At 35.6% G+C, this 27,782-nt stretch overlaps 1 protein-coding gene across 1 annotated transcript; it reads left to right on the forward strand.

Annotated features, from left to right (window-relative positions):
- Positions 1-1,116: 1,116 nt before the first annotated feature.
- Positions 1,117-16,720, forward strand: LAMTOR3 (late endosomal/lysosomal adaptor, MAPK and MTOR activator 3; the record flags this gene model as incomplete). The annotated part of the gene is made up of 6 exons (XM_079153956.1): positions 1,117-1,125; positions 2,305-2,339; positions 9,753-9,811; positions 11,800-11,933; positions 14,038-14,101; positions 16,145-16,720. The coding sequence occupies 6 exons, from the start codon at positions 1,117-1,119 to the stop codon at positions 16,216-16,218; spliced, it is 375 nt and encodes a 124-aa protein (XP_079010082.1). The 3' UTR covers positions 16,219-16,720.
- Positions 16,721-27,782: the final 11,062 nt, after the last annotated feature.

Raw genomic sequence — 27,782 nt, forward strand, 5'->3', positions numbered from 1 at the left:
TAAGCTTTCTGATGATCCTACTACTTACACAGGCTTTTGTTAAATGTGCAATCATGGCACCAAAGCAAAAACAAAACAAAAACCCAAAACATAGGCAGTCCTTAGCACAGCAACAAGGAAAGAACCAATACGGTGACCACGTATGTTAAAAGTGGAGGTTTGAGAAGCACACAAGATCCACGGCTCCTCGACTCAATCTAGATAAGGCCTTGAGTAAAGAGCACGTAGGGAGACATCCGTGGTCAAGTCAATAGACTATGCAATTGGGTTTAGAAACCTAAATTCTTAGGACTTCCAAATTATAGGCGTGTGGTGCGTGCTGGTCATAACATCAGACCCACAAATTTCTTTATCTACAAGAAAAGATTTTACGATAACGGATCCTGAAAAACCCACGAAACGTAAGCACCCACTACACGTAAGAACGCCTCATAGCACGAACCCTCACAGGCACTCTCGGGCAGAAGGGGGCCGCAGCCACCTCGCGTAAAACCCCATCACTGCAGCGTCCGCCGGAGGCAGCGCCGCACGCAGGCGCAAAACTGGCCCGCGTCTGGCCGCCGAGGGGCGGGGCGCGCTTGCAATTTCCGCCGGCATCGCCGGAAATCCCCTGTCATCCGCCTTCAAAGTGCTTCCTGGAGCGCTGCCGAGGTCACGAGTCATGTGATAGCGCTTTGCAGAGGAACCTGTCATTGGAACCTTCTCTGTACAGCGGTGGAACTAATCCGGCAGCCCATAAACCCAGGTAACTGGCGCAACTTTGCCTGGTGTTCAGGCCTGGGCCCCGGGGTGAAGCGGGTGGTGAGTTCGAAGAGGAGAGGTCGCCACTTCTCCGCCTCCTTGGGCCTAGACTTTGGGGTGCGGGGGCAGGAGTGGAATGGGCGGAGGTAAGACTTCAGGCCGGGTACTGGGCCGGATGTTGGGGAACTCCGGCCCCGTACGCATAGCCTCGGTGGTCCGAGATCTGGAACTGCGGAATCATGCTCAGCCCTGACGAGGACTTAGCCCGCTTTTTAGGAGGGGGGACCGGGAGGGCTAAGAAGCCTAGAGGGGAGAGTCACAGGGAGTTTCTCTTCCAGGCGTGGAGATTGATCCTGCGGGAGAAAGGGGTTCGTCATGGCGGATGTGAGTTGATACCCCCACACAAGAGGAAGGGACCTGGGGTGTTGGGGGAGGCTAGGGGGAGGCTACCGAACACCGAGAGGTAGAGCTTCCCAAGCAGAAATTTTGTTTCGTTTTTGGTCCTGCTCCCCGGTTAGGATCTGGAGTGAGAGACTAATGTGAATGGATTTTCAGGGTCCTGAATTTCTGTCTGGAATGAGTGTAGAGACAATAAGGTACTTCAGGCTGAGAAGATTGTATTGTCCCCACTTCCGAATCCTTCTGGACCTTCAAAAAGGCTGTGTAATTACCAATGTAAATTCGAAGTGATGCCTTTCCCGTCAATATGTGGTTGGTAGGACGTGTGCTCTGAATCCTTTTTTGAGTCAGATGTCATTAGCTTCATTGTAGGAATCTAAAATTATTTGTAACCGATATCTCTTTAGCAACACAAGTTCAGTGTGTGTGTGTTTTAGATGAGAGCAAAACTAAACTGGTGGTGTTAACATGAAATAGAGTGAGCATTCAGGTTTGGAGAATAGTAAGGATTAGAAATTTGTAAAGCAGACATGATTGATGGAGGTAGAGATCACTATTGATATATGGGTTGGCCCTGAAATTCCTCAGATGAGAGTATGTAATAAGACAGATTATAGAAGTTTTGCTTAAGTCCTAAGTATGTTCTGTGCTGAATAAACACTTTTAAAAAAACCTTTTTAAAAAAATCATATGAGGAAGCTAAATCTTACAGAAGTTAATTAACTTGTTCAGGATCTTTAAGAATGATAATTGAAAGTCTGTATATGGATGTAAAAAAAAGTTCACAATGTATTCTTAAATCAGTACAGTAGCTACAGGAGGTAAAGTATTGTGAAAAGTGAACTGGCTTTTCAGCTAATACATATAATACTAATACTAAGTGTTTCCCTTTTCCAGGTATGCTAACACATATATCTTATTAAACTTTAACAATTATATAGGTTCTGTGATTGTCTGATCAACCAATAATGAAACCAAGACTTAGAGAAAAAGGTTAACTTGCTCCAAGTTATAAAACTAGTTAATATCAAAATCAGAAATAGAAAGATAAAATGCCAGCAAGAAAAATTATGAATGACTATTTAAATTTCCTGAAGGTGGATAGGACAAGTTTAGAAAAGCAGTGGAAGCTATATAATATGACTTTTTAACATTCTCTTTCAGGACCTGAAGCGATTCCTGTATAAGAAGTTACCGAGGTAAGAAACAACAGTTACTGAATAAATTCTGCAGAGCATGTTAATTTTATGAGGCATTTGTTTCTCTTAAAAATATTTTTGTGTGTATTATGTTTGTTATCACTTTTAAATAAACATTACTGAAAGTATCATAAGTGTTGTTCTTTGAGTTTGCAGATGAATAGCATGAGGCCTAGAGGAGTTGTATGACTTGTCTATCCATTTGCCAATAGTTATATAATTTCATTCTTTATGGCCAAGTAAAACTCCATTGTGTATATTTAATCCATTCATCTTGATGGTCATTTGGACTGGTTCCATAATTTGCTGTGAATTATGCTGCTGTAAACATTGATGTGGCTCTATTTACTATTGAATGCTGATTTTAGTTCTTTTGGATAAATATCAAGGAGTGGAATAGCTATGTCACATAGTGGTTCCATTCCTAGTGTTTTGAGGAATTGCCATACTGCCTTCCAGAGTGGTTGTATTAATTTGCAGTCCCACCAACAATGTATGCATATACCTTTTCCCCACATCCTGGCCAGCATTCATTATTGCTGTGTTTTTGATAATTGCCATTCTGACTAGAGTGATATGAAATCTTAGTGTAGCTTTGTTTGTTTTTGATATCAGGGATTGAACCCAGAGGTGCTTTACCACTGAGCAACATCCCAGACTATTATTATTATTATTATTATTATTATTATTATTATTATTATTATTTATTTTGAGTCAGGGTCTTGCTAAGTTGCTTTAGGGCCTTGCTAAGTTGTTGAGGCTGACTTTGAACTTGCAATCCTCCTGCTTCAGCCTCCTGAGCTGGGATTTGAGGTGTGAGCCACTGCACCTGACTTGTTTTTTCTTTTGAGAAGTTTCTGTTTATTTCTTTTGTCCATTTACTAATTGGATTATTTGGTTTTTTATGTAAACTTTTTGAGTTTTTATATGTTCTGGATATTCCCTATCAGAGTAGTATCTGGCAAAGATTTTCTCCCATTCTGTAAGTTCTCACTTTATGTTCTTAATTGTTTCCTACTTTTAAGGGGAAACTTTGCTGTGCAGAAGCTTTTTGATTTGACTGCATCCCTCTTATTGATTCTTGATTGTATTTCTGTAGTTTTAGGGGTCTTTTTTAAAATTTATTTTTATTGTAAACAAATGGGATACATGTTGTTTCTCTGTACATGGAGTCAAGGCATACCATTTGTGTAATCATACATTTACATAGCGTAATGGTGTTTGATTCATTCTGTTATTTTTTCCTTCCCCCCACCCCTCTTTTCCCTCTATACAGTCCCTCCTTCCTCCATTCTTGCCCCCTTCCCATTATTTGTCATCATCCGCTTATCAGTGAGATCATTCGTCCTTTGGTTTTTTGAGATTGGCTTATCTCACTTAGCATGATATTCTCCAATTTCATCCATTTGCCTGCAAATGCCATAATTTTATTATTCTTTATGGCTGAGTAATATTCCATTGTATAAATATACCACAGTTTCTTTATCCATTCATCAATTGAAGGGCATCTAGGTTGGTTCCACAATCTGGCTTTTGTGAATTGAGCAGCTATGAACATTGATGTGGCTGCATCACTGTAGAATGATGATTTTAAGTCCTTTGGGTATAGGCCAAGGAGTGGGATAGTTGGGTCAAATGGTGGTTCCATTCCAAATTTTCTAAGGAATCTTTAGGGGTCTTTTTAAGGAAGTTGGTGCCTATGCCTGTATGATGGAATGTTGATCCTATATTTTCTTCTAGCAGTTACAAAGTTTCTGGTCTAACTTTGAAGTCTTTGGTCCACTTTCTAAGTGGAATTTTGTGCAGGATGTGAGATAGGGATTTAGTTTCATTCATCTACATTCATATCCAGGTTTCCCAGCTCCTTTTTTTTTTTTCACAGCTTGTTTTTTCTCCAACATATATTTTTGACATCTTTGTCAAGTATCAGATAACTGTTAAGTATTTGGATTTGTCTCTGTGTCTTCCATTCTATCCCACTGGTTTTCATGTCTATTTTGATGCTAATACCATGCTATTTTTGTGTAGGTCTGGAGTATAATTTGAGATCAGGTACTTTGATGCCTCTTGTATTGCTCTTCTTGCTCAGGATACAAGACTTTCTCTTGCCTTACATGCAGTTCACTTCGTGTACCATTTTCTAAATTAGGCTCTTGTTTTAAGGTTAACAAACTTCCTTTTAGATTTAGAGGACTTTGTCACTCATTCAGAATTCACATTTAGTTTAATGTAAAAAAATGTCATATTTAGCAAGTGCTGCTTTCTTCTTTACTCTTACAAATAACTCAGAATTGCTCAGAGTTAAGGGCACAAGAGAGAGGAATATGACTTTCACATTCTAGAAGGAAGTCATTCAGAATTTATTGATTAGCCTTTAAAGTAATACAGCAGAATCGGTGGTGAGATCTCTTTTTTCTTATCTCTCAAATATGAAGTTTGAAAGATTGTGGATGTTAATTTATTTTTGTAGATAGGGGAAAACACCACTTATTTGGAATTTTACTTGAATTTCCAATGTGCTTTAGTTATTGGTTTGTGCCTATAACTCCCTTGATATCAGGTCACAGGAAATTAATAACATTGTTTTCTGGTTTTGAATTTAACCACTATATTTTTTTCATGTATTCAGGAAGAAAAAAATATTGAGGTTTTTAACTATGAACTAATTGATTTTGTGTTAATATAATGCTTGAATTCATTTGTATTCTTTTCCTTCTAGTATTGGCAAACTGTAGAGACAAATTGTTGATTCTGTTCTCAACCCAGTAATCAGCAGTACAGGCAGTCCTAACTTTGCATGCTAATACAGGTCCATAGAAACAACAATACATGCTGAAAAGAATTTAGAAATCAGTAGGGAAAACAGCCATTGTTTTGTGACCTTTAAATTAAAAAAAAAAAAAAAAAATTAAAAATTGTCCTGTTAAAAATATGTAGGGGAATTAAAACCAATACTAAAATGAATACTTGCTTAGTACACTAATTTAAAACATTGGGGACATTGAGAATTAAAGTGTTTTCTCTGCAAAAAAAAAAAAAAAAAAAAAAAAGCTTATCAAGAGTAATTTTAAAACAGTGTTTATTTCCAGTGGCTTGAGAGTCTGAAGCAGAAGGATTGCAAGTTTGAGGTGAGCCCCAGCAACCTAGCGAGGCCCTCAGCACCTTAGTAAGACCCTGTATCAAAATAGAAAATAAAAAAGGCTGGAGGTGGGTGATGTCGGGGATGTGGCTCAGTGGTAAAGTGACTCTGGGTTCCATCTCCAGTACAAAAAAAGAAAACATAAAAAGTAAAAACAGTGTTTAACTACTTCTTTTCATTTACCTTCAGAGAAAGAGCTGGATTCTTTTCTATATCTTACTCCATTCTTGTTTTGGATCAGCTGCCCACTTCTATCCTTCGTATTTTCAGGGTTGTGAAACATCTCTGAGATTTCCTTTAGTGCGAATTTTTTAGATTTATCTATTTTTTAATGTCACATGGTTTGTTACCAGAAGACAAAGTCTATTTGCTTTGTTATCTGTCTTCATAAATTGGATGATAGATTCCCAGTGACTAGTCATCAACACCCTTTGAAAGAAGTGATGATCACAGAGAGCATCTGTTAATTACACGGTTATCTATATAGTGATTTGAAGAGTTAGCAAAGTTTGTAGCTTATTCAGTTATTCAGTAAATATGCCAGGATAATTGAAATTCCACCATGCTATGGGGAGTGGTGGTATTTACTAAATCACAATAACTAAAAAATGCAAATTGGAACAGTGTAAAATGAAAGCTTTCTGTATTTATCTGTAGTTATTTTATTAGAACCCTTGCATTTTGAAAGGTACTAAATTGGAGGGTGGAGAACACTCTACTGGTGACACAACATGGGAATAAAAGCATAGTTTATCCACTTAGAAGACTTATCAGTTTAAAATCCTATTTTAAACATTTATAATTCTTGTTGAAGAAACAAAAATAAATTGCATTCAGTGTTCTTAACTTATAAAGCCACCATTAAGATGCTCTTTATTCACCTGGAGACCTAATAAATAAAGTAATAATTCTAATTAACAAAATTGATTCAGTGAATATCTCACTTTTCCAATTTTTGATGTACTCTGAAAATTGTAGTGTGTGACACTGGTCATGATGAAGTTAACTAAGAATTTAAGAATAAAAATATTTTATTATTGAGCAGTGCTAAAGTTAAAAACAGTTGAAAAGTTGTTTATTCTTTGAATTCTGACATCTTTAATCTTTTTTAAAAATATTTTTCATTATAGATGGACACTGTTTGTTTGTTTATTTATTTATTTATTTTATGTGGTGCTGAGGATCGAACCCAGTGCCTCACATGTGCTAGGTAAGCACTGTACCACTGAGCCACAACCACAGCCCTCTTTTATCTTTTACATGAAGGAAAAACATCAGTTGGTAGTGCCCCTACAAGAGATATATTCAGTGTAAGAATATTTGTAAAAAGATAATTAAAATGTTTACATAATGACAGGAAAGTGATTAATGCTGTCCTTTTTTTTTCATAATGACTGAGTTCAGTTTGACTCTTATTTGTGATCATTTCTTAAAGTAGGCATACTGTATCCCAAGAACAAAAAGAAGGAAGAAACAATGTAAATACTTTGATTTGTTGCTAAATGTATGGATTTGAACCCTTAGCTATGAACAGATTCTTCAGAGCTATGGGTTCATGGTTTTAACTTTTGTGCTCTGTGCTTCTTAACAGCCAGGTCAGCCAGCTATAGACATTAATAGAATGTGTACTTTTGAATTCTGTTAAGTATCATTCTTATTTGTATTTTAAAATCTAGCTATGACCCAAAGAAGTCTTAGGCTTTAATAATCTCAACTTTTCCTGTTTTTAAATAAACAAATATTTCATAAATATATTTTAAATAAGTATGGTGTTTTTGGGGGAGTAGGGAGTTTGGAGATTGAACCTAGGCCTTGCTTATACTAAGCTCACACTTTGCACATGCTCTACCGCTGAGCTATACCCCCAACCTCAGTACGATGTCTTTGATTACTGATGTAACATTGTTTTTAGAAAAAGAATGGCTATTTTAGTAAATTTTAGATTTCTGCAGAATGTGCCATAATATTAAATGCATTCCTTTTAAAAGTGTAGTGTCTTTTAGTGAATCACAGTTATTTTTAATTATTAGTAAATCTGTTTATATAGCTCTTTGTCCACTGTCTATAATTGAGTCAGTTTGTATCTTTTTATATTCGTGACCTGATTTCTATAAGTGGGTACTTTAAGAGTGTAATCAGTTTTTCTCCTTTCTTGGACTTGTGTCTCTGTGAATTTGCAGTCCATCAAAAAGAAAGTCCTTTTATTTATTTTTTAATTTTCAGTTTTTGTATGGGGGATAGAACACAGGGGCACTTTACCACCGAGCTGTATTCCCATCCCTTTTTATTTTTCTATGTTGAAACAGGGCCCTCTCTAAGTTGCTAGGCTGTCCTCAGTCTTGGGATCCTCCTGCCTCAGCTTCCCCAATCTCGGGGATTACAGGTGTGCACTATCATGCCCAGCAAAAAAAGTTCTTTTATTTCTTCTTTTGGTTCATTAGTTTCTATTTAAGTTAATTACCATAGATATTAGGGGAAAAAAACTACTTCTTGTGGCACAAATTTTTCTAAACATTTTTGTAGTACTCTTTTTAAATTTGCTCATTTTTGAGTGGGCGATATATTCATAAAGTTCAAAATACAGAAGTTAACTGAAGAGCTGGGGATGTGGTTCAGTGGTAGAGCACTTGCTTAGAATGCCTGAGGCTCTAGGTTAATTCCCCAGCACTGCAAAAGAAAAAAAGAAAACGTTAACTGAAGGACTTAGAGTGAGAAGTTTCCTATCCTTATACTCCAGCCACATAGTTCCCCTGTTGGAGATACCTGTTGTTATTTTTATGTACCTACAAGAAAACGTGGACGTAAGCATGTGTATTTACACACACACACACACACACACAAACAAGCCCTAACATTTTGTTACATAATTTGTTGTTTCTTTTACACATTATATTTAAAACTGGATATTTTTTCTCTTGGAAGAAAATAACTTTTTTTTTTTTTTTTTTGGAAGAAAATAACTTTGAGATCATTCCTTCTTGGTACATAAAGAACTTTCTTTTTTATGTCTGCCAAGTACTCCATTGTATATCATTGTATGTATATATCATTATTACTTATTTAACTTGCCCTTCACAGAAAACTAATTTTTTTATCTGTCTTCCTTTCAAGTGATGTTGCTGTTTATAACTGCACAAAATGATTTGCATGTGTGTATCTGTAGGGTATGTTTTCATATAACATAGTTCTGAAATTAGAAGATTATATGTATTTTTGTTTTTCTAAAATATTTTTAATATATAGTTGATTTTAGGTTTGAATAATAATAGAAAATCATATCAGTAATAATATAGTGTACTATAGTAAAAAATAATATGTGCAGTCACTTCATTCTTTTTTTAGTGGAAAAGTGAAATATTTTGTAACTTTTCCATTCAGATTTTAATACTGTTAACACTTCTCTGATGTAAAAGTTTTTGGCAATGGGATTTTCAAAAATTTAATTTCGGTATTCCCCTCTCCCCCACATAGTGCTGTGATTGAACCCAGGGCTAATTTCAGTATCTTAACGTTATGTTAATAAAACATTTTCACTCCTAAGTTAAAACATTAAGGTTAACACTATAAGGAATAGATAATTCTGAATTAGTCTGAACATTGAGCATATCCCTTAGTTGTACTTTTTCAACTTTATAGTTACAGGGAAATAGGTTTTGGTTATAGTTTAAAAGGTTTCATTTAAATATTGAAGTTTGGGAATATTTTCCATATATATATATATACACCGGGTATTACTTTTGCCCAGTCCTTATTTTTTATTTTGAGACAGGATCTTACTACCTACTTGGAGCTTTGCTAAGTTGCTGAGGCAGACTTTGAATTTGCAACCTTCCTACCACAGCCTCCCAAGTCTCTGGGATCACAGACATGTGCCACTGCACCCTGCTCGGTGACTATTAACTACCGTATTAGAAGAAATGAGAGAAAGGGAAGAAAATTTTTTTTGACCCTATAATCCCACTAATAACCTTTTCTGCTTAAGTAAACCATGGAATGATAGTACGTTAGCAATTTTAATGGAGAATCAGCTGTTTTAGATCTTCACCAAAAAAATGCACACATATGTAAAGATTGTAAACATGTTAGTGATACAGATGCATTCAATTTTTGAAAAGAGTTTTGGCAAACACATTATAGGAGCATAGTATGTTAATAATTGAGACCCCAATTGTTTTTTCAGATATATACATGAGAATTACCATTATGACTTTGAGGCATATATTTTGAGAAAATGGAATGTTTTATAATATTTTAAAACTTTTTTCTTTTTCTAGTGTTGAAGGACTCCATGCTATTGTTGTGTCAGATAGAGATGGAGTACCTGTTATTAAAGGTAAAGATGAATATTTACATGCAAATGTCCTGTTTGCTCTGGACTAAAATGTATTTGCATCTGGGTAGTGCAGAAGGCATATATATGTATAAATTATTTCAACAGATTTGAAGATGGTCTAGTTCCACGAGAAATATTTGCTTTTATATGTTGAAGGCTGAATTGGTACCTGTAATACATTATATATCAAATATTAACCATCTAGAATTTCAGCATGTATTTATCACAGGCCCAGTTTCCCACTGAAGTAATTTATAGATTAATATAAACCATTAGTACATCTAAGTTATGAAAGTGAGTCTATACATAACTGGATGTATTTTACACACAGATACATATATATATATATTTGTACGTACATATATATGTATCAGGTATATGCATATTTATATATGAGTCAATTTTGCTAGTAATTTTAGAATAACATCCATATATTTGGATCGTTGTATATTGATTGTCTTGTTTGATCTTGCCTAATTTTCTGCTTCCTTACTAGAAATAGATTTTTTAAAATTTTAATTTTATAATTCTTCAGTTAATCAGAATCTAAGAAGAATTTTTGACTGGTTTTCAGCTTTTGTTTTTGGTTAAGAATATATGGTGTCACAGAGTCAAAATATAGATTCAGACGCTTTTACCATTTCTCCTTTATTGTGTGGTCAGAATGCATGTGCCTAGTTATACTGAAACACTTTAACTTTGCTGAAGATAAAATAATGTTCTGAACACTTTCTTAAAATTTATTTTCCACCTGTGATTATCACATAATTTTAGACTTCAGAATTGAAAGTTTTAAAAGTCTCTTGGTTTAGTTCTTTAATTTTATAAATGAAGATGATCAAATGCAAACATTACCATTACCCATCCAAAGTTACATATGAATCATTGACAAGAAAGTAATAGAAACCATCATTTCCTGATGTGTAGTCCAGCATGTTTCCTAACCCACCAAACAACATGGGTGACCATGGTCAGGCCCCTTGCCTTTTAGTTCTATAATGAGGACTTTCAACAATCTCAGATGATTCTTTAGCTCTAAGGTTCTTCCCAAGAATCTATGTGATACCTTGCACTCAGCACTTACTTATACAATCAATTCCAGTCAGGCCTTTTAATGAAACAAGTAGCCAGTTGTGGGAATTTTTTTTGGTAGTGGGGATTGACCCCAGGAGTGCTTAACCACATCCCCAGCCCTTTTATATTTTAGAGACGGGATCTCGCCTAGTTGCTAAGTGCCTCACTAAGTTGCTGAGACTGGCTTTGAACTTGCCATCTTCCTGTCTCAGTTTCCCAAGCCACTGGGATTACAGGCATGCACCGCCACACGCAGCCTATTGTAGGATTATTAATGTCTAGGAGAGAAGCTGCTGCTCCTGGCTTTATGAGAGCTAAAGTTTTTGTATTTTTTTTCATTATTTTATTCAAGCGTGACTCTCAAATAACCAGATTACTCAATATATTGAATGTGTTGATTATGGATTATATCTTAAGGTAGATAGCAAGAAAATACAAACTTTTTTTTGCCGGAGGGTGGGTACTGGGGATTTAACCCAGGCGTACTTTACTACTGAGCTACATCCCCAGCCCTTTTTAATTTTTTATTTTGAGATAGGGTCTCACTAAGTTGCTTAGAGCCTTGTAAAGTTGCTTAGGCTGGCCTCAAACTTGGGATCCTCCTGCCTCAGCCTCTAGAATCACTGGGTTACAGGTGTGGGCCGCTACACCCAGCACAGACATTTTTATTCCTATAAAAAATTTAAAATGCAAAAATCAGCATTTCCTCCCTGAGTTATTATCATGGAACTTCTGATTAAGCAATTTTTTCCACCTAAATTTATGAGACCCAGTTTAGTACTATGGTGTTTAATATTGTAAAATGTAACTTTTTGATCAGTTTTTTATGGATTTACATTAAAAAGGGAGTGATATAAATCTTCTCCTTACCATATTCTCTGCATAATTTTTACTTAAATTGCTTATTTTTCCAGTGGCCAATGATAATGCTCCAGAACATGCTTTGAGACCTGGTTTCTTATCTACTTTTGCCCTTGCCACTGATCAAGGGAGCAAACTTGGACTTTCAAAAAATAAAAGCATTATATGTTACTATAACACCTACCAGGTAAGTTCATTATTATGAAGTTGTTTTCTGATTTTAATTATCCTTTTGGTGTCTTTAATATAAAATAGCGCTGGTTCTGTTCTCCCCTCGAAGACTGCAGCAATGATATTTCAGTCTGTGGACGTCCATTATGTCAAGCATCTGTGGTGTCTAAAGGGACCGCATTGTTGACTCTTGCTCTTACCGAGGGGAGCACCTTATTATATGAATGGTGGAATTAAATTGCTGAGTAGTTTTATAATCAGGATTTTATGTAACATTTGTAAAGGGAAAATTAGCACTTTCGTGGTTCTTGAGGGGAAAAAAAGGCAAGATTATCATTTCCTTGGTTTCGGGTTACCTCTGTTGGAGAGAGTTGTGTCATTTAAATGAGGGAGGATATTGCAGTGGAGGGACGAGGCAGTTATGTTTGAAGCTGAAATGGTGATGCCTAGGACAAATACTCCGCCTCTTATAGCACTTTCTGTGGAGCCTGTTAGCCCCCGATAATACAGAAAGCCAACCCCACGGCAGTGGTCACCAGCTCACTTGGGGTTTGCTTTTGACTCTATCATGCATGCATCACTGAACACATCACTGGCGCCACTGTGGCGGTGGTAGAGAATCACCTGGAATAAATGAATTACATATGTCCTAAACAGGTTAGCAGCAGTTTAAAAATGAGGAAAAGGAGAAAGTAAAAAAAAGTAATGTAAATGCTGTCAATTTTTTATTTAACCGAAGTATTTTGGTGGGGAAAACAAGTATCAGTTGCTTAGCAAATGTAAAGTTGTAGTCTGTATTTATGAGACCATTGCTTAAAGACTATAAATTATGTAAATACATTAATAAATTCTAAGTTTCATGAAGCACTCCAAAAAAAAATATATAAAATAGCGTGTATAGTGATGATAAATTTTAATTTTGAAGGGGATAAAATTTTTAAATTTTAACCTTCAAATTGGTTATGTTGAAACTGTAGTAATTTTTTAACATTTTTTTGAAAACTACTTAAAAGATTTTAAAATAAAGTACACGTTACTCCAAAAGGGTAAGTTTGATCATTGTTAACTCCAGTAGATGGTGCCATTAGCTATAAACAGCTATGATTTCTCAAACAGAACACTTTTTTGATGTTGTGACAGATAAAAATATTAAGAATAATTCAATCCCTTTCATTTTCAAGACATTTCCTAGAATAAAATTATGTATTTTTCATATGTATTAGGAAAAAGATTATCAAATCATCTGATCTACTCACCAATAAGAATTAGGCCGAAGCTCAGTTTTTTAAAAAGTAGTTAATTAAAGTTAATTTAAATTGATAGTTTAATTTATAAATTAGGCACAGTAAGATTAACAACAATAACTTGCCACAGGTCTTAGCAACCTTGGCATATAACTTTTTTTCTTAGTAAGTTGGAAACGTTCATCTTTTCACTTAAAGGAAGCTCTATGGCCTTTCTTTGGCATATCTGAATTGCCAACATCACTCCTTTTGTACATGGGACCCATAAGTTACTTTAACACAAGCATTACTGTGACAATCAAGTTGATCCAAGATGACTACTAAGTGACTAAAGTGGAAAGCAACATTTTCAGTGTGCTTATGTTGAATAAAGGGCTAATCACATCCTGGCCAGAATAGAGTGGCACAGTATGATTTCATCATGCTATTAAAATGGCATGCGATTTAAAATTTATGGATTATTTTTGGAATTTTTCACTTAATGTTTTTGGAACATGATTGTATTTGAGTAACAGAAACCTTGGAAAGCGAAATTATAGATAAGGGGCAGGGGGATTGCTGTATTTGAATGACTAAAAATTATTACCTTTAGCTAATTATCAACTATTCATTGAACTTCTATTATGTAAGTAACACTCACTTGGGCTTTAGTTTCACTTTGAAAACTTTCCAGGCTAAGTGGTATTAATATCTCTGAAAGATAATGATTATGTTCATTTTATGGGAATATTTACTTTGAGCTCATTTATATTTCATGATGTAATAGCATGTTAGGCTAACATTGCCTATTTTAAAATTTTTGAAAGATTGAAAATTTCAGTTATTATGCTACCTTTTCACAATGTAACATTTATTTAGATCTTATTTCCTTTGTAGGTGGTTCAGTTCAATCGTTTACCTTTGGTGGTGAGTTTCATAGCCAGCAGCAGTGCCAATACAGGTGTGTTTTAGTTACCCTAAATATAGCTTTTAATTCTTTAATTACCATATGTATGCAGTATAATAGGAATAATAAATTTCAATTCCGAAAACTTCCTAATTCTGCCATTTACTTCCTTTGACCATGGGAAATAACTTCTCTGAATCTTGGTTTCCATATCCATATCTTGGTTTCCATATGTATTATGGAGCTAATATTTGCATTCTGTATCTTATGAGCTTATTTTTTTAGTTCAGATGAGACAGTGAATAAAGCAAATAAAGTTTTTGAGATAGGAAGAAAAGTTAATGTCATCCTGAGTGCTACATCTTGTTCATACTAAGACAGTTTAAGGAAGCAAAGAGAGGGTAGAGAAGATAACCGAACAAAACATATGGAATAATCAAAGATGATTTACCTCCATATAGATCAATCAAATTTAGAATCTTTAAAATTGAGAATGATAGTGGGAAAGATGATTGTGATTGAGAATTTGAAAAGCATAAAAAGATTGAAGACATTTTTATTCTTCTTAAGGGCCGAAGAATTTGAGAACAAATACTAAAAAGCGTAAAATTCCATGATATCCAGTATCCTGCACTGGGTGTATATGTATAAAATAATGATAGTATTTAGTTGGGTTGTATATTTTCATACCTATTTGGGTTAGGTGGGACTTTTTTTCTTTAAAGGTTTTTCTCCTTCAGATTTTATTACTGTCAAGAACTATCAAAAATTTCTTCTATTGTTTTCCTAAGCTGAGCAGGTTATTTTGCTAATTGTGTCACTGAAGCCTGTCCTTAGATACCTCACTTTAAAATGAGGGGTTTAGATTTGATGATCAATTAGATGTCTTCCATTTCCAAACATTTTGAAGCTATAAAATACTATGTGTGAAAATATTTTTCTAATTATGTAGCATAGTGGTATATTTTAAACTGTAACTAAATTGTAATATTTAAGTCACAAAGCTATTCCATACTAAATGATTGGGTTATTACAGGTTGTGATAATGTACAGGCATATTTTAGTACTTAGAACCTATCCTTGAGAGGCCAGATACTTTTAATACTCTTTAAAGAGGGTAAGTTTGTTTAAACTAAAAAATAGATACTATCTAATGTATATAACTTTCACTCTGGTAAATTAAGGGGACACTAGGTATGCTAACTTCTAGATGAGTTTTTCCTCTGAGGTTTATCATTGAACTTTTTAAAGAAAATAATTATTTTATTTTATTTTATTTATTTATTTTTATGTGTTGCCAAGGATGGAACCCAGTGCCTCACACATGCTAGGCAAGTGCTCTGCCACTGAGCTATAGCCTCAGCCCTAGAACTTTTTTGAAACATGTAAATGTGTTTTATACTCTATCATTTGTCTTTATTCTTTCATTTGAAATACCTATTTACGTCTTAGCTTTATTGAATTCATAAAATAAATTTCTGATATCTTTGATCAGTATTGAAGTAGCCCATTTACCTTTTTTGATATAATGTTAAAATATGCTTAGGAAAAAATATGTTACTAGACTGGGGCTGTGGTTCATGGTAGAGCACTTGCCTACCACTTGCTAGTACGTGTGAGGCACTGGGTGCAATCCTCAACACCACATATAAATAAGTAAAATAAAGATATTGTGTCCATCTACAACTAAAAATATTTTTTTTAAATGAAAAAATATATTACTTATTTAGTAACAATTGTGTATTATTCTGAAGCAGTGCATATTTTGAAACATAATAAATTAAGATTTTCCTTTCAAAACTCTTAACAAATTTGCAGTGCATATAATTCATCTGTATCTACTAATACAGATAAATATTTTTTCATTTTCACCAATTTTTCACCAATTTTTCGTTCACCAACTTTAACAGTAGATGAAAATGGAATGTGAACTTTGGGTTACTTTGTTCAGAATTAGAGTATATTGTTTTAGTTCTGGGAAATAAACTGCCTGATTTACTTTGTAGTAACTAAATTTTGGGAAAAAGGAAATTTTAAGTTAATGACTTTCAGGAACATTTTTCTGACAATCTAATTTTTCAAATCTCTTCGTTTTAGGACTAATTGTCAGCCTAGAAAAGGAACTCGCTCCATTATTTGAAGAATTGATAAAAGTTGTGGAAGTTTCTTAATGTGACAGTGGCTTCTGATGAGTATCTTGTCTTCATTGTAACAACACAATATCAATCCAGCAATCTTTAGAACACAATAATACTTTTATCTATGTACTCAAAAAGGCCCCTTTTTCCCCACCTTATACTAAAGAAAGAGGCTATAATGTATAGACAGATCAATTGTTATATTTACTTGCATAAGGTCTTTTCTTATTTAGTGAGATCTTGGGATACCACAGAAATGGTTCAGTCTATCACAGCTCCCATGGAGTTAGTCCAGTCACCAGATATAAATGAGATTCTGTTCAGTGGATCAGAATCAAAATGGTACATTGATCCACTTGAGCCATTATGTGCTCCCTATTGTACAATACTCCCAGGCCTGCAAGAATGCAGCAGACCCTTTTTATTGTGAATAATAATGACATATTTTTCTTTATATTGTGTTTTATTTCTTTGCATTGAGTGTGAGGAAGACAAAATGGCTTAGTAAAAGTAATAAAATCAGTACAATCACTAACATTCATTTGGATATATTATTTCACAGTGTAGATGAATATTACTAATTAATTTCATTCTTCTCAGAGGGTGCTGCTCTTTAATGAAAAGAAAAATTATAGCTTATGGTGTTTTTTCCTACTTTGCTTTCTATAACCAATCAGTGTTTTAATGTTTGTGTATCTTATAAAATTTAAATGTGATTTGTTACTGAATTGTTTCCAATATCAGTATGTATATAAACATGATAGTATAGTCTTTTTTCATACATGAGTTTAAATAAAATAGTATTTTTAAAAATATAGTTTGAGCACCATATAGATATTTGTTTTTTCAGACTTTTTCCAAAAGTGTAAAGAACGTAATTACTTAATTCACTCTTTCAACTACACAAATAAGTTTTGAATGTTTCTTTCAGGTATTGATTTTAAGATTGTGTTACTGAGTGTAAACTGTCAATTAGTAAACAAACCTCATCTATGAGCCTAATATCTCCTTGAAAGAAGTATCACAATTCTAGAATATGACCTTTTAGGTTCAGAAGGAATGCAATACTACATCTTTCAAGTTGTTAATTTCCTCCTAGGTTCTTTGACATTTAGTTTGTCACTGGTGTAATTCAGTACATATGCATTGAGCACCTCCTGTGTGCCAGTTATCAGAGCTTCCGCACTGCACAGTTCTAAGAAGCATTATTCATACCATATATCCGTGCCCTGGAGGTTGACTTTCACAATGGAATGTTTGTGAATGCTGTCCCTAAAATTATGTAGTGAAACAGGCAGGCAGTGTGCTGTTTTTCCTTTCTCCCTCTTTACAATACAAATACAAGATTAACATGTAATATCCTCCTTTAAAGAAATTATAGTTTAGTAAAGGAAGCAGGTATAGAACATGCTGTAATAAAGCTGTATAAAGGATATTATAGAATCACAAAACAGGAGAAGTTAAAATGGATGAGAGGGCTAGGGATGTAGCTCAATGGTAGAGTGCTCTCCTAGCATGTTCAGGGCCTTGAGTTCAATCTCCAGTACTTCAAAAATAAATAAAGTAGACAAGAACAGTAGCCTTTACAAAAAAGTAATAGCAACAGATAGTATTTTATCTGTAGGAAACCATAAGTAGTTAATTGTTACAACCTAATGAAACATTAAACAGCATATTAAAATGTAGCATTCCTATTATCTAAATTATTATCTAATAATGATAATGATGATGAAATGGTACATGAAACACAGTCTTTTAGAAATGAGGTGCCCAAATTTTAATATTTGGGTAATAAATTTAAAACTCCAGGGAAAAAACACTATAATATAGATAATCTTTGTATGTTGCTGCTGCTCCTGTTAGAAAGGGTATAACAGATAAGTAAGTCTACAGTTTGAAAAGATAACATAAAACTAGATTATTTTGCCAGAGCAATTCAGCAAGAGAAGGAAATAAAAGAAAGAAAAATAAAAAAGGAAGAAGTCAAATTCTCACTGTTTGCCAATGATATAATCCTATACTTAGAAGATGCAGAAAACTCCACCAGAAGACTGCTAGAGCTAATAAACAAATTCAGCAAAGCAGATTAGAAAATCAACATATATAAATCAGTGACTTTCCTATATCTAACAATAAATCTGCTAAGAAAGAAACCAGGGAACCAATCCCATTCATAATGGCCTCAGAAAAAGAGAAAGAAAAAAGCCTAGGAATAAATCTAACCAAGGTAGTGAAAGATCACTCCACTGAAAAACAGAGAACTTTGAAGAAATTCAAGAAGCACAAGATGGAAAGACCTCCCATGTTCATGAATAGACAATACTGTTAAAATGGTCACAGTATCAAAACCAATATATAGATTCATTGCAGTCCCCATCAAAATACCAGTGACATTCTTCTCAGAACTAGAAAAAAATCAGTTCTAGAATTCATTTGGAAGAATAAAAGACCCAGAATAGCCAAAGCCATTGTAAACCAAAAAGCAATACTGGAACCATCACAATACCTGACTTCAAGTTATACTAAAGATCTATAGTAACAAAAACCTCAAATTACTAAAATAAAAACAGGTTCATAGACCAGTGGTACAGAATAGAAGACACAGAGACAAACACACACATCTATAGTCATCTGATCTTTGACAAAGGTGCCAAAAACACTGGAGAAGAGACAGCCTCTTTAATAAATGGTGCTGGGAAACTGATTAGCCATATGTAAAAGAATGAGACTAGACCCTGCACAAAAATCAACTCAAAGTGGGTCAAAGACACAGGAATTAGACCAGAAACTATGTAACTGCTAGAAAACGTAGGGTCAGCACTCCAAGATAGGGGGATAGGCAAAAACTTTCTCAATGTGACCCCAAAAGCTCAGGAAATGGTATGGTATCAAATTAAAAAGCTGCACAGAAAAGGAAACAAGAATGTGACGAGAGAACTTATAGAATGAGAAAAGACCTTTGCTAGCTACTCTTCTGACAGGATTAATATCTAGAATACATAAAGAATTCAACAAACTTAATATCAAAAACCCCAATTAATAAATGGGCAAATGAATTAAACAGACACTTCTCAAAAGAAGAAATGCAAATGGCAAATAAATACATGAAAAAATGTTTAACATCATTAGCAATTAGGGAAATGCAAATCAAACCTACACAGATTTCATCTCATTCCAGTCAGAATGGCAGTCATCAAGAATACAAACAATAATAAATGCTGGGGAGGATATGGAGAAAAAGGAACATTTTTACACTGTTAAGATTGTAAATTAGTATAATCCTATGGAAATCAGTATGGAGGTTCTTCAAAACACTAAGCGTGGAACCACCATATAACCCAGCAGCACCACTCCTCAGTATTTATCCTAGAAAATTAAAATCATCATACTACAGTGATACATGCATACCCATGTTTATAGAAGCACAGTTCACAATAGCCAAACTATGGAATCAGCCTAGGTGTCCATCAACAGATAAATGGATAAAGAAAATGTGTATATACACAATGGAGTTTTATTCAACCTAGAGAAAAATGAAATTATGTCATTTGCAGGAAAATGAAGGGAACTTGAGAGCATTATGTTAAGCGAAATAAGCCAAACTCAGAAGGTCAGGTATAATATGTTTTCTCTCATGTGGAAGCTAGAGAGGAAAAAGGAAAAGAAACTGTGGGGATGATCATAAGACAAGCAAAGAGTGATCAGTGGAATGAAGAAAGGGAACCAGGGGATGGTAGAAGGGTAGGGAGAGGGAAGTGCTAGAGCGGACTTTTGGCCAAATTATATTGTGTGCATGTACTAATATGTAAAAACAAATCCCGTCATTATGTACAACACTAATGCACCAATAAAAACTGGAGAAAAATGGATAGGCAGAATTAATATTGTCAAAATGGCCATACTACCAAAAGTGCTATATAGATTCAATGCAATTCCAATTAAAATCCCAATGACGTACTTCACAGAAATAGAGCAAGCAATCATGAAATTCATCTGGAAGAATAAGAAATCCAGAATAGCTAAAGCAATCCTTTGCAGGAAAAATGAAGCTGGGGGTATCGCAATACCAGAACTTCAACTATTCTACAAAGCAATAGTAACAAAAATGGCATGGTACTAGCACCAAAATAGACAGGTAGATCAATGGTACAGAATAGAGGACATGGACACAAACCCAAATAAGTACAATTTTCTCATACTAGACAAAGGTGCCAAAAATATGCAATGGAGAAAAGATAGCCTCTTCAACAAATGGTGCTGGGAAAACTGGAAATCCATATGCAACAGAATGAAACTAAACCCCTATCTCTCATCCTGCACAAAAATCAACTCACAATGGCTCAAGGACCTTGAAATCAGACCAGAGACCCTGCAGATTATAGATGAAAAAGTAGGTCCAGATCTTCAACATGTCGGCTTAGGGCCAGACTTCCTTAACAGGACTACCATAGCACAAGAAATAAAAGCAAGAGTCAATAACTGGGACAGATTCAAACTAAAAAGCATTCTCTCAGCAAAGCAAACTATCAGCAATGCGAAGAAAGAGCCTACAGAATGGGAGAAAATTTTTGCCACTCATACTTCAGATAGAGCACTAATCTCCAGAATATATAAAGAATTCAAAAAACTTTACACCAAGAATACAAATAACCCAATCAACAAATGGGCTAAGGAAATGAACAGACACTTCATAGAAGAAGATCTACAAGCAATCAAGAAACATGAAAAAATGTTCCACATCTCTAGTAATAAGAGACATGCAAATCAAAACCACCCTAAGATTCCATCTCACCCCAATTAGAATGGCAATTATCAAAATTACGAGCAACAACAGGTGTTGGTGAGGATGTGGGGAGAAAGGTACACTCATACATTGCTGGTGGGGCTGCAAATTAGTGCAGCCGCTCTGGAAAGCAGTGTGGAGATTCTTTAGAAAACTTGGAATGGACCCACCATTTGACCCAGCTATCCCACTCCTTGGCCTATACCCAAAGGACTGAAAATCAGCATACTACAGAGATACAGCCACCTCAATATTCATAGCTGCTCAATTCACAATAGCCAGATTGTGGAACCAACCTAGATGTCCTTCAATTGATGAATGGATAAAGAAACTGTGGTCTATATATACAATGGAATATTACTCAGCCATAAAGAATGATAAAATTATGGCATTTGCAGGCAAATGGATGAAATTGGAGAATATCATGCTAAGTGAGATAAGCCAATCTCACAAAACCAAAGGACGAATGATCTCGCTGATAAGTGGATGATGACACATAATGGGGGATGGGAGGGATAAGTGTTAGGGTTAGAGTTAGGGTTAGGGAGGGGGGCAAGAATGGAGGAAGGAAGGACTGTATAGAGGGAAAAGAGGGGTGGGAGAGGTGGGGGGAAGGGAAAAAAATAACAATGAATCAAACAACATTACCCTATGTAAATTTATGATTACACAAATGGTACGCCTTTACTTCATGTACAGAGAAACAACATGTATCCCATTTGTTTACAATAAAAAAAAAACTGGAGGAAAAAAACTAGATTGTTTTTAGAAGTCAGTATAAAACTAGTTGCACTAGATCAATGGAATGAGCTAATCCCAAACAGAATTTTCTTAAAACTTTGTAAAGGACTGAAAACATTATAAAGATGGCATCATAAATTAATGGGAAGGGATTATTCATTAAGTGTGACAGACTTTTTTGTGTCCTGCTAGTAGAATTATAAACTATAATATGCTTTATATATAGCAATCTTGCAATCTCTATCGAAGTTTTAAAAACACATAAACTTTGGTCCAGCTATTCTACTTGCAGAAATTTGTCCTAGCAATGCATATAGAGGTCTGAAATTACCTATTTATAAACATAGTCTTTGCAACTTGGTACTGCCAAAGGTTTGGAAGCAACCTAAATATCTACCATTGATAGGATGATGGCATATTCTGGTTTTTTGAACAGTACCAATTTATATGTACTTTTGTTCCTGATATAACTATTTATACTAATTTCACTCTCACATCTCCCACTATAGGTAGAGGTTTGGTGAAATAAATTGCTACATTTTCCCAATGGAAAAAGAAATAAGGAAGTACTTCAAGTAGTGAAATGAAGTGATCTCCAAGGCATAATGTTTATTGAAAAAGACATGATTTGAAACCGAAAAGCTAAAATTTGTGAGAAGAAAAATATAGGTGTATATTCATATTTATATGTGATAGATGATTTGTATATTTAGATAATTTCCAAAGAGATGCATAGAAGAAAGAATTAATTAATGGAAGATATTACATTGTTTTCTGTTCAGGAGTGAGCCTTTTCACTGTAAACTTCATTGTACTTTTTGAATATTTGCTATTAAAAATAAAAATAAATTAATGAAATATTTCAGTGAGAAACAAAATGATGAGGTAATTTGAGAAGAAGAAGGTTATATTGGTTAGGATCCTTCAAAGAAGCAGAACCAGTAGAATATATATGTATTCTGTTTATTTCAAGGAATTGTTTATGTGTTTGTGGAGACTGGTAAGTCCAATTGTGTAGCATGTTGGAAGGCTGGAAGATTTCAAGCAGGACCTGCTACTGTGGTTTTGAGGTAGGATTTCTTCCTCTTGGGAACCTTGATTTTGCTCTTATGGCCATTTAACTGATTGGATGAGTCCTCCCCACATTATGAGGATAATCTCTTTTATGTAAATTCAAGGGATTGTAGTTAAGCACATCCACAAAATACCTTCATAGCCACAGTTAAGATTCACATTTGGTTGAATAATAACTAGTTACTACATCCTTCCTAATATGGTTTGGATGTGAGATGTCCCCCAAACACTAATGTGTGCAACAATGTAAGAATGTTTAGAAGAGATATGATTGGATCAGGAAGCCTTAATCCAATCAGTGAATTAGTACCCTGTTAGGGGTTAACTGAGTGATAACTGAAGGCAGGTAGGGTGAGACTGGAGGAGGTGGGTCCCTGGGGTTGTAGCCTTAAAGTATAAATTTTGTATCTTTGTTGAGTGGAGTCTGCTCTCTGATTATCATATGAGCTACTTCCCTATGCCACACTCCTCCATCATGATGTTAAACCTTACTTCAAGCACTGAGGAATGGAGCTGGCTGTTTATGGACTGAGACCTCTGAAACTGCGAGTCCTCAAACTTTTCCTCCTCTACAATTGTGCTGATCAGGTATTTTATTCACAGCAGCAAAAATGCTGACTAAAACACTTGCCAGTTTGGCATATCAAACAACCTTCACAGTCCACCCCTAGTGAGCTTGGCACCTGTATGCATCTCAAACCATATTTTAACTTCAAAATAAAGATACTAATTAAGTCACATTTCTAACCGGATGCAACTATCCTTTATACAACCAAGAATATTCCCAAAAGGTGCAACCATTCCCCAAAGGAAGATGGGAAGTTCATGGGTGATGCTCACTTTTCTCCTTGCTATTCTGTACTTTAAACATGGTGATGTAAGGTTAACTGCTATTAGTAGATTTTATGTTAGATTATAAGAGGATATGGGAGAGAAGAAAGAAGATAGTCAACCTATATCTATGTGTGTAATAAGTTGCACGAACAGCAAAATAAGGAGCAAATATGTAATCACAGTCCTAGTTCTGCCAACTAGACATTGTTGTAGCTGGTTATTATAACTACTGTATTCCTTTTGTTCTCAACAAGAATATTGGCCATTGGTGGCTCTGCCTGGTGGGGTAATCCAAATTTTCATTCCTAAAGAATCTGAGCCATGGGCTGGGGTGGTTGTGTCTCCTAGTGGAGACATTCCTCTTTGGAACAAATACTTCCTGATCTGCAGAGTATAAGAACATGAGGACAGGAAGCAAAGATTGTGCTAGTGGATTCTAGGGATAATACTGAAAGGTGCCACTTTTATTTCCACCCCTTGATTCCATAACTCTGCATCCTGGCTATGGAAAAAATATTATTTAGACATAGGTATCATCAAGGCTATTCCACCATGCTATCAAACCAGCTACTTCAGGATGATAAGACGAACGATTTCCATGAGCAATATGAGAACCATGTTGACTTCAATATCCAAAAAAGCCCTTTAGGTATTGTCCCACTTTTTTGGTTGTAGAGCATTAAATGTAGCAAATTATTCTTGATATTAAAAAGAGAAACCTTGCTGGGCACTGCAGCCCATTAGTGTAATCCTAACTACTCAGGAATCTGAGGCAGGAGTTCACAGCCAGCCTAGGCAACTTAGCATGACCCTGTCTCAAATCAAAAATTTTAAAAAGTGCTACGAATGGTAGCTCAGTTGTATATTCCTTTCCTGGTGTACATGAGGCCCTGGGTTCAATTTCCAGTACTGCAAAACAAAACAAAAACATATCTTAACAGGCTCTATGCCAGTGAACTCAGAAATTTCAGTTAGAAGGAAAGCAACTGAATTATTGTTGGATTTTTTTCCCATGATCTGAGACAAAAATGTCTTTCCAAAATGCTTAGTGTTGTAGCTACTTTTTGTCCAGTTGACTTAATATCATCAATGTAATGGAACAGTAGAATGTATTGTGGGAGGGAAATTTGATCAAGGTCCTTGTGAACTAAATTGTAATATTTGGCTGAAGAGTTGATATACCCTTAAAGTAGGACAGTGAAGATATGTTGGTCTTACCAGCTGAAGGCAAACTCTTTCTAGTGGTTTTTACTAACAGGTGTTGAGAAAAATTAGTTTTGCCAGATCAATAGCTGCATACTAGGCCAATGGGTGTGTTAACTGATTCAAGCAGTGAAATCACATCTGCAACAGCTGCTGCGATTGGAGTCTGTTTTATGCATAGGACAAATTGGTCTGAATGGGGATGTGGAAATAATCACCATCCCTACCCCATCCTTGTGGCGCTAACTTCTAAAGTCTTCCAGGAATGTGGTATTACTTTCTGTTTAGTGTGTTCTCAGGTAGATGCAGTTCTAATGTTTTCCACATGGCCTTTCTTGCTATAATGGCCCACATTTCACAAGTTAGGGAATAAGTGTGGGGGACTCTCCCAGTTGTTGAGAATGTTTATAGCAAGCATGTAGCTGGACTGAGGGAATAACCACAGGATAAGTTTAGGGACCCACTATACTCACTTCTCTGTCTCCATTCTTATTTTTTCACCCCCATGGAAAATCCAGTCCCTCTCAAATGCATTCCAGATATTTCCAGGAGTACCCATATAGCCCTTCACTTGTACTTTTTTTTTTTTTTTGGGGGGGGGGTACCAGGAATTGAACCCAGGGCTGCTTTACCACTGAGTCACATTTCCAACCCTTTTGATATTTGCATTTTGAGACAGGGTCTTGCTAAGTTGCTTAGAGCCTCACTAAGTTGCTGAGGCTAGCATTGAACTTGTGATCCTCCTGCCCTAGCCTCCTGAGGCACTGGAATTATATAGGCATATTATAGGCATGCATCACCACACCCAGCTACACATGTACTCCTAAAACACATGGCATCTGCCAATTTCCTTTGCTTTGTTCCCACCCTTTGGGATAAGCTGTGACCCTCAACCCTGACCATTGCTGCTACTTCTGCCTGAGGGTATGAATGCCTAGAAGCTGCTGGATCCTACACTGAAGGCCAAAGATATCATCACAACTCTAAATATGTTAGAACTTCCATCTAAACATCTATCTCACAGAGACTTTAGTCAAATAGCTCCTTTAGGTTTTGCAGGGGAGGGTCTAAGGCAAGGATGTGCTCAGAATCACCATTCCCCTATAATGATATCCACATACCATTAACCAAGCATTTGAACCCCAAGCCGTTTTACCTTCAGGTGAATTTTTTCCTCAAGAAGACTCATTTTCTTTTACCTACTAGTCATTTTAGACCTGTGCTATTCAAAACATGCTCAACAGACTGGTCCATTCTGCACACTGTTTACAAGATGAGTACAGAAATTGGGAGTAAGTGCTTTAAAAACTTATACAATTTGACAGTAAATTTATATCTGTTGCATCTGAATACAGGGTTTGTGATATCTAGATTTTTATTTCACTTTTCTAGTCATTTTTAATTGAATTTTACAAAATCTCAGTCTATGATAGATTCCAAATTTTAAAAAATGGAAATCTGGTCCTCCAACACAGGTGGTTTTGAAACCATGGCCAGGCAACTGAATCTGTAGTGAGCACAGCATCAGCCCACACCTGACACTATAGTACCCTTGATTGGGAAGAGTTTGGTAAAACATGGATCTACTGTAGCCAATCTGAAGCGGAGGGGAAGAGAAGTAGGACTGATGTTCACTTATAATAATCCTCTTGCTTTCTGCCTGAAATGGAACACAGTCTAATTCCCTGAACTGTATACCCAGCTCATTCTCTTGCATGCCAAAGGGTAGAAGAAAAGGGTCCTGCTCCAATGAGTGTCCTGATGTCCACTGATTCTGGAATGGGGCAGCTTTCCTTCAGAAATTCTGGACTTACTGTTCAAGGAGTGACTCTCAGAATTCCCTCCAGGAAAATCCTGGTACCCCCCCTCCCCAGGACCAAGTTGTTAATACTTTGGCTGTGTCTTGGGGGTACTTCATTTTTGATAAGCATATACCATTAGCAGATGTGACCTCACATGAACACCTCCCATATCCCCCTGCTCTGATCTGCCATTGACACAAACATCTTCCTGGGTTTTGGATTTGGAGAAATAGCTGAGGACCCCTCACCAGGCTCCTTTCAGGAGGTGGAAGTGTAGGCTCTTTAGGAAGTTAGACTCTTCACAAATTGTGGACACCAGCATTTCATTCTCACCTCAGTCCTCTTATTCTACTTTGCAACAGCAGTGTAACCCATTATTAGGTATTTCTTGTAGACTTAAGTGTTATTCCCTCAACTGGAAATAGAAGTGCTCTTTATAATAAAGACCCAGAGTGAGTATAGGTTAACCCTATACAGTTCATTCTGGAGAAGGGATGTTATAACACAGAAATCTCTTCCAGATAATTTGGAGAAATGTCAGCTAAAGATAATCCATTTAGGAGACAGCTGAGAAGAATCTAGCCTGGTCCTAAGTGCCTAGTGGATATATGGCGTTAACACCCCTTTCCATGTCAAACCCTCTCACAAATAGTTTTATTCCTTTTGAAGCATGTTTTCTATCATACAGCTTTGTGTACCTCTTTTACAGTATTCATTTTATTTACTTCTGTGTACTGTCATAGATCTGTTTATTGTCCTGTCCATAATTCAACTAGGAACTCCTGAAGGAATGAAACTATTTCTTTTTCCACTCTCTTTTTTTTTAATGGTACTAGGAATTGAACCAAGAGGGGCTTAACCACTGAACCATATCCCCAGCCCTTTTGGTTTTTTTTAAATTTTGAGACAGTGTCTCACTAAATTGCTGAGGGTCTCACTAAGTTGTTGAGGCTGGCTTTGAACTTGTGATCCTGTCTCAGCCTCCTAAGTTGCTGGTGTTTTAGGTGTGCACCATCACACTCAGCAGGATTGAAACTATTTCTTCAACTTCCAATTCTCTGTGGCTCATAGTCTAACTTCAGTATAATTGCTTTATGATATCATCAGTTGTATTTCGTTTAAATTTTAAAGACTAAAAATGTGTTTTAATAGCAAAGTAG

This window comes from Sciurus vulgaris (genome assembly GCF_902686455.1).
Source record: "Sciurus vulgaris genome assembly, chromosome: 9".
Classification (NCBI taxonomy): domain Eukaryota; kingdom Metazoa; phylum Chordata; class Mammalia; order Rodentia; family Sciuridae; genus Sciurus; species Sciurus vulgaris.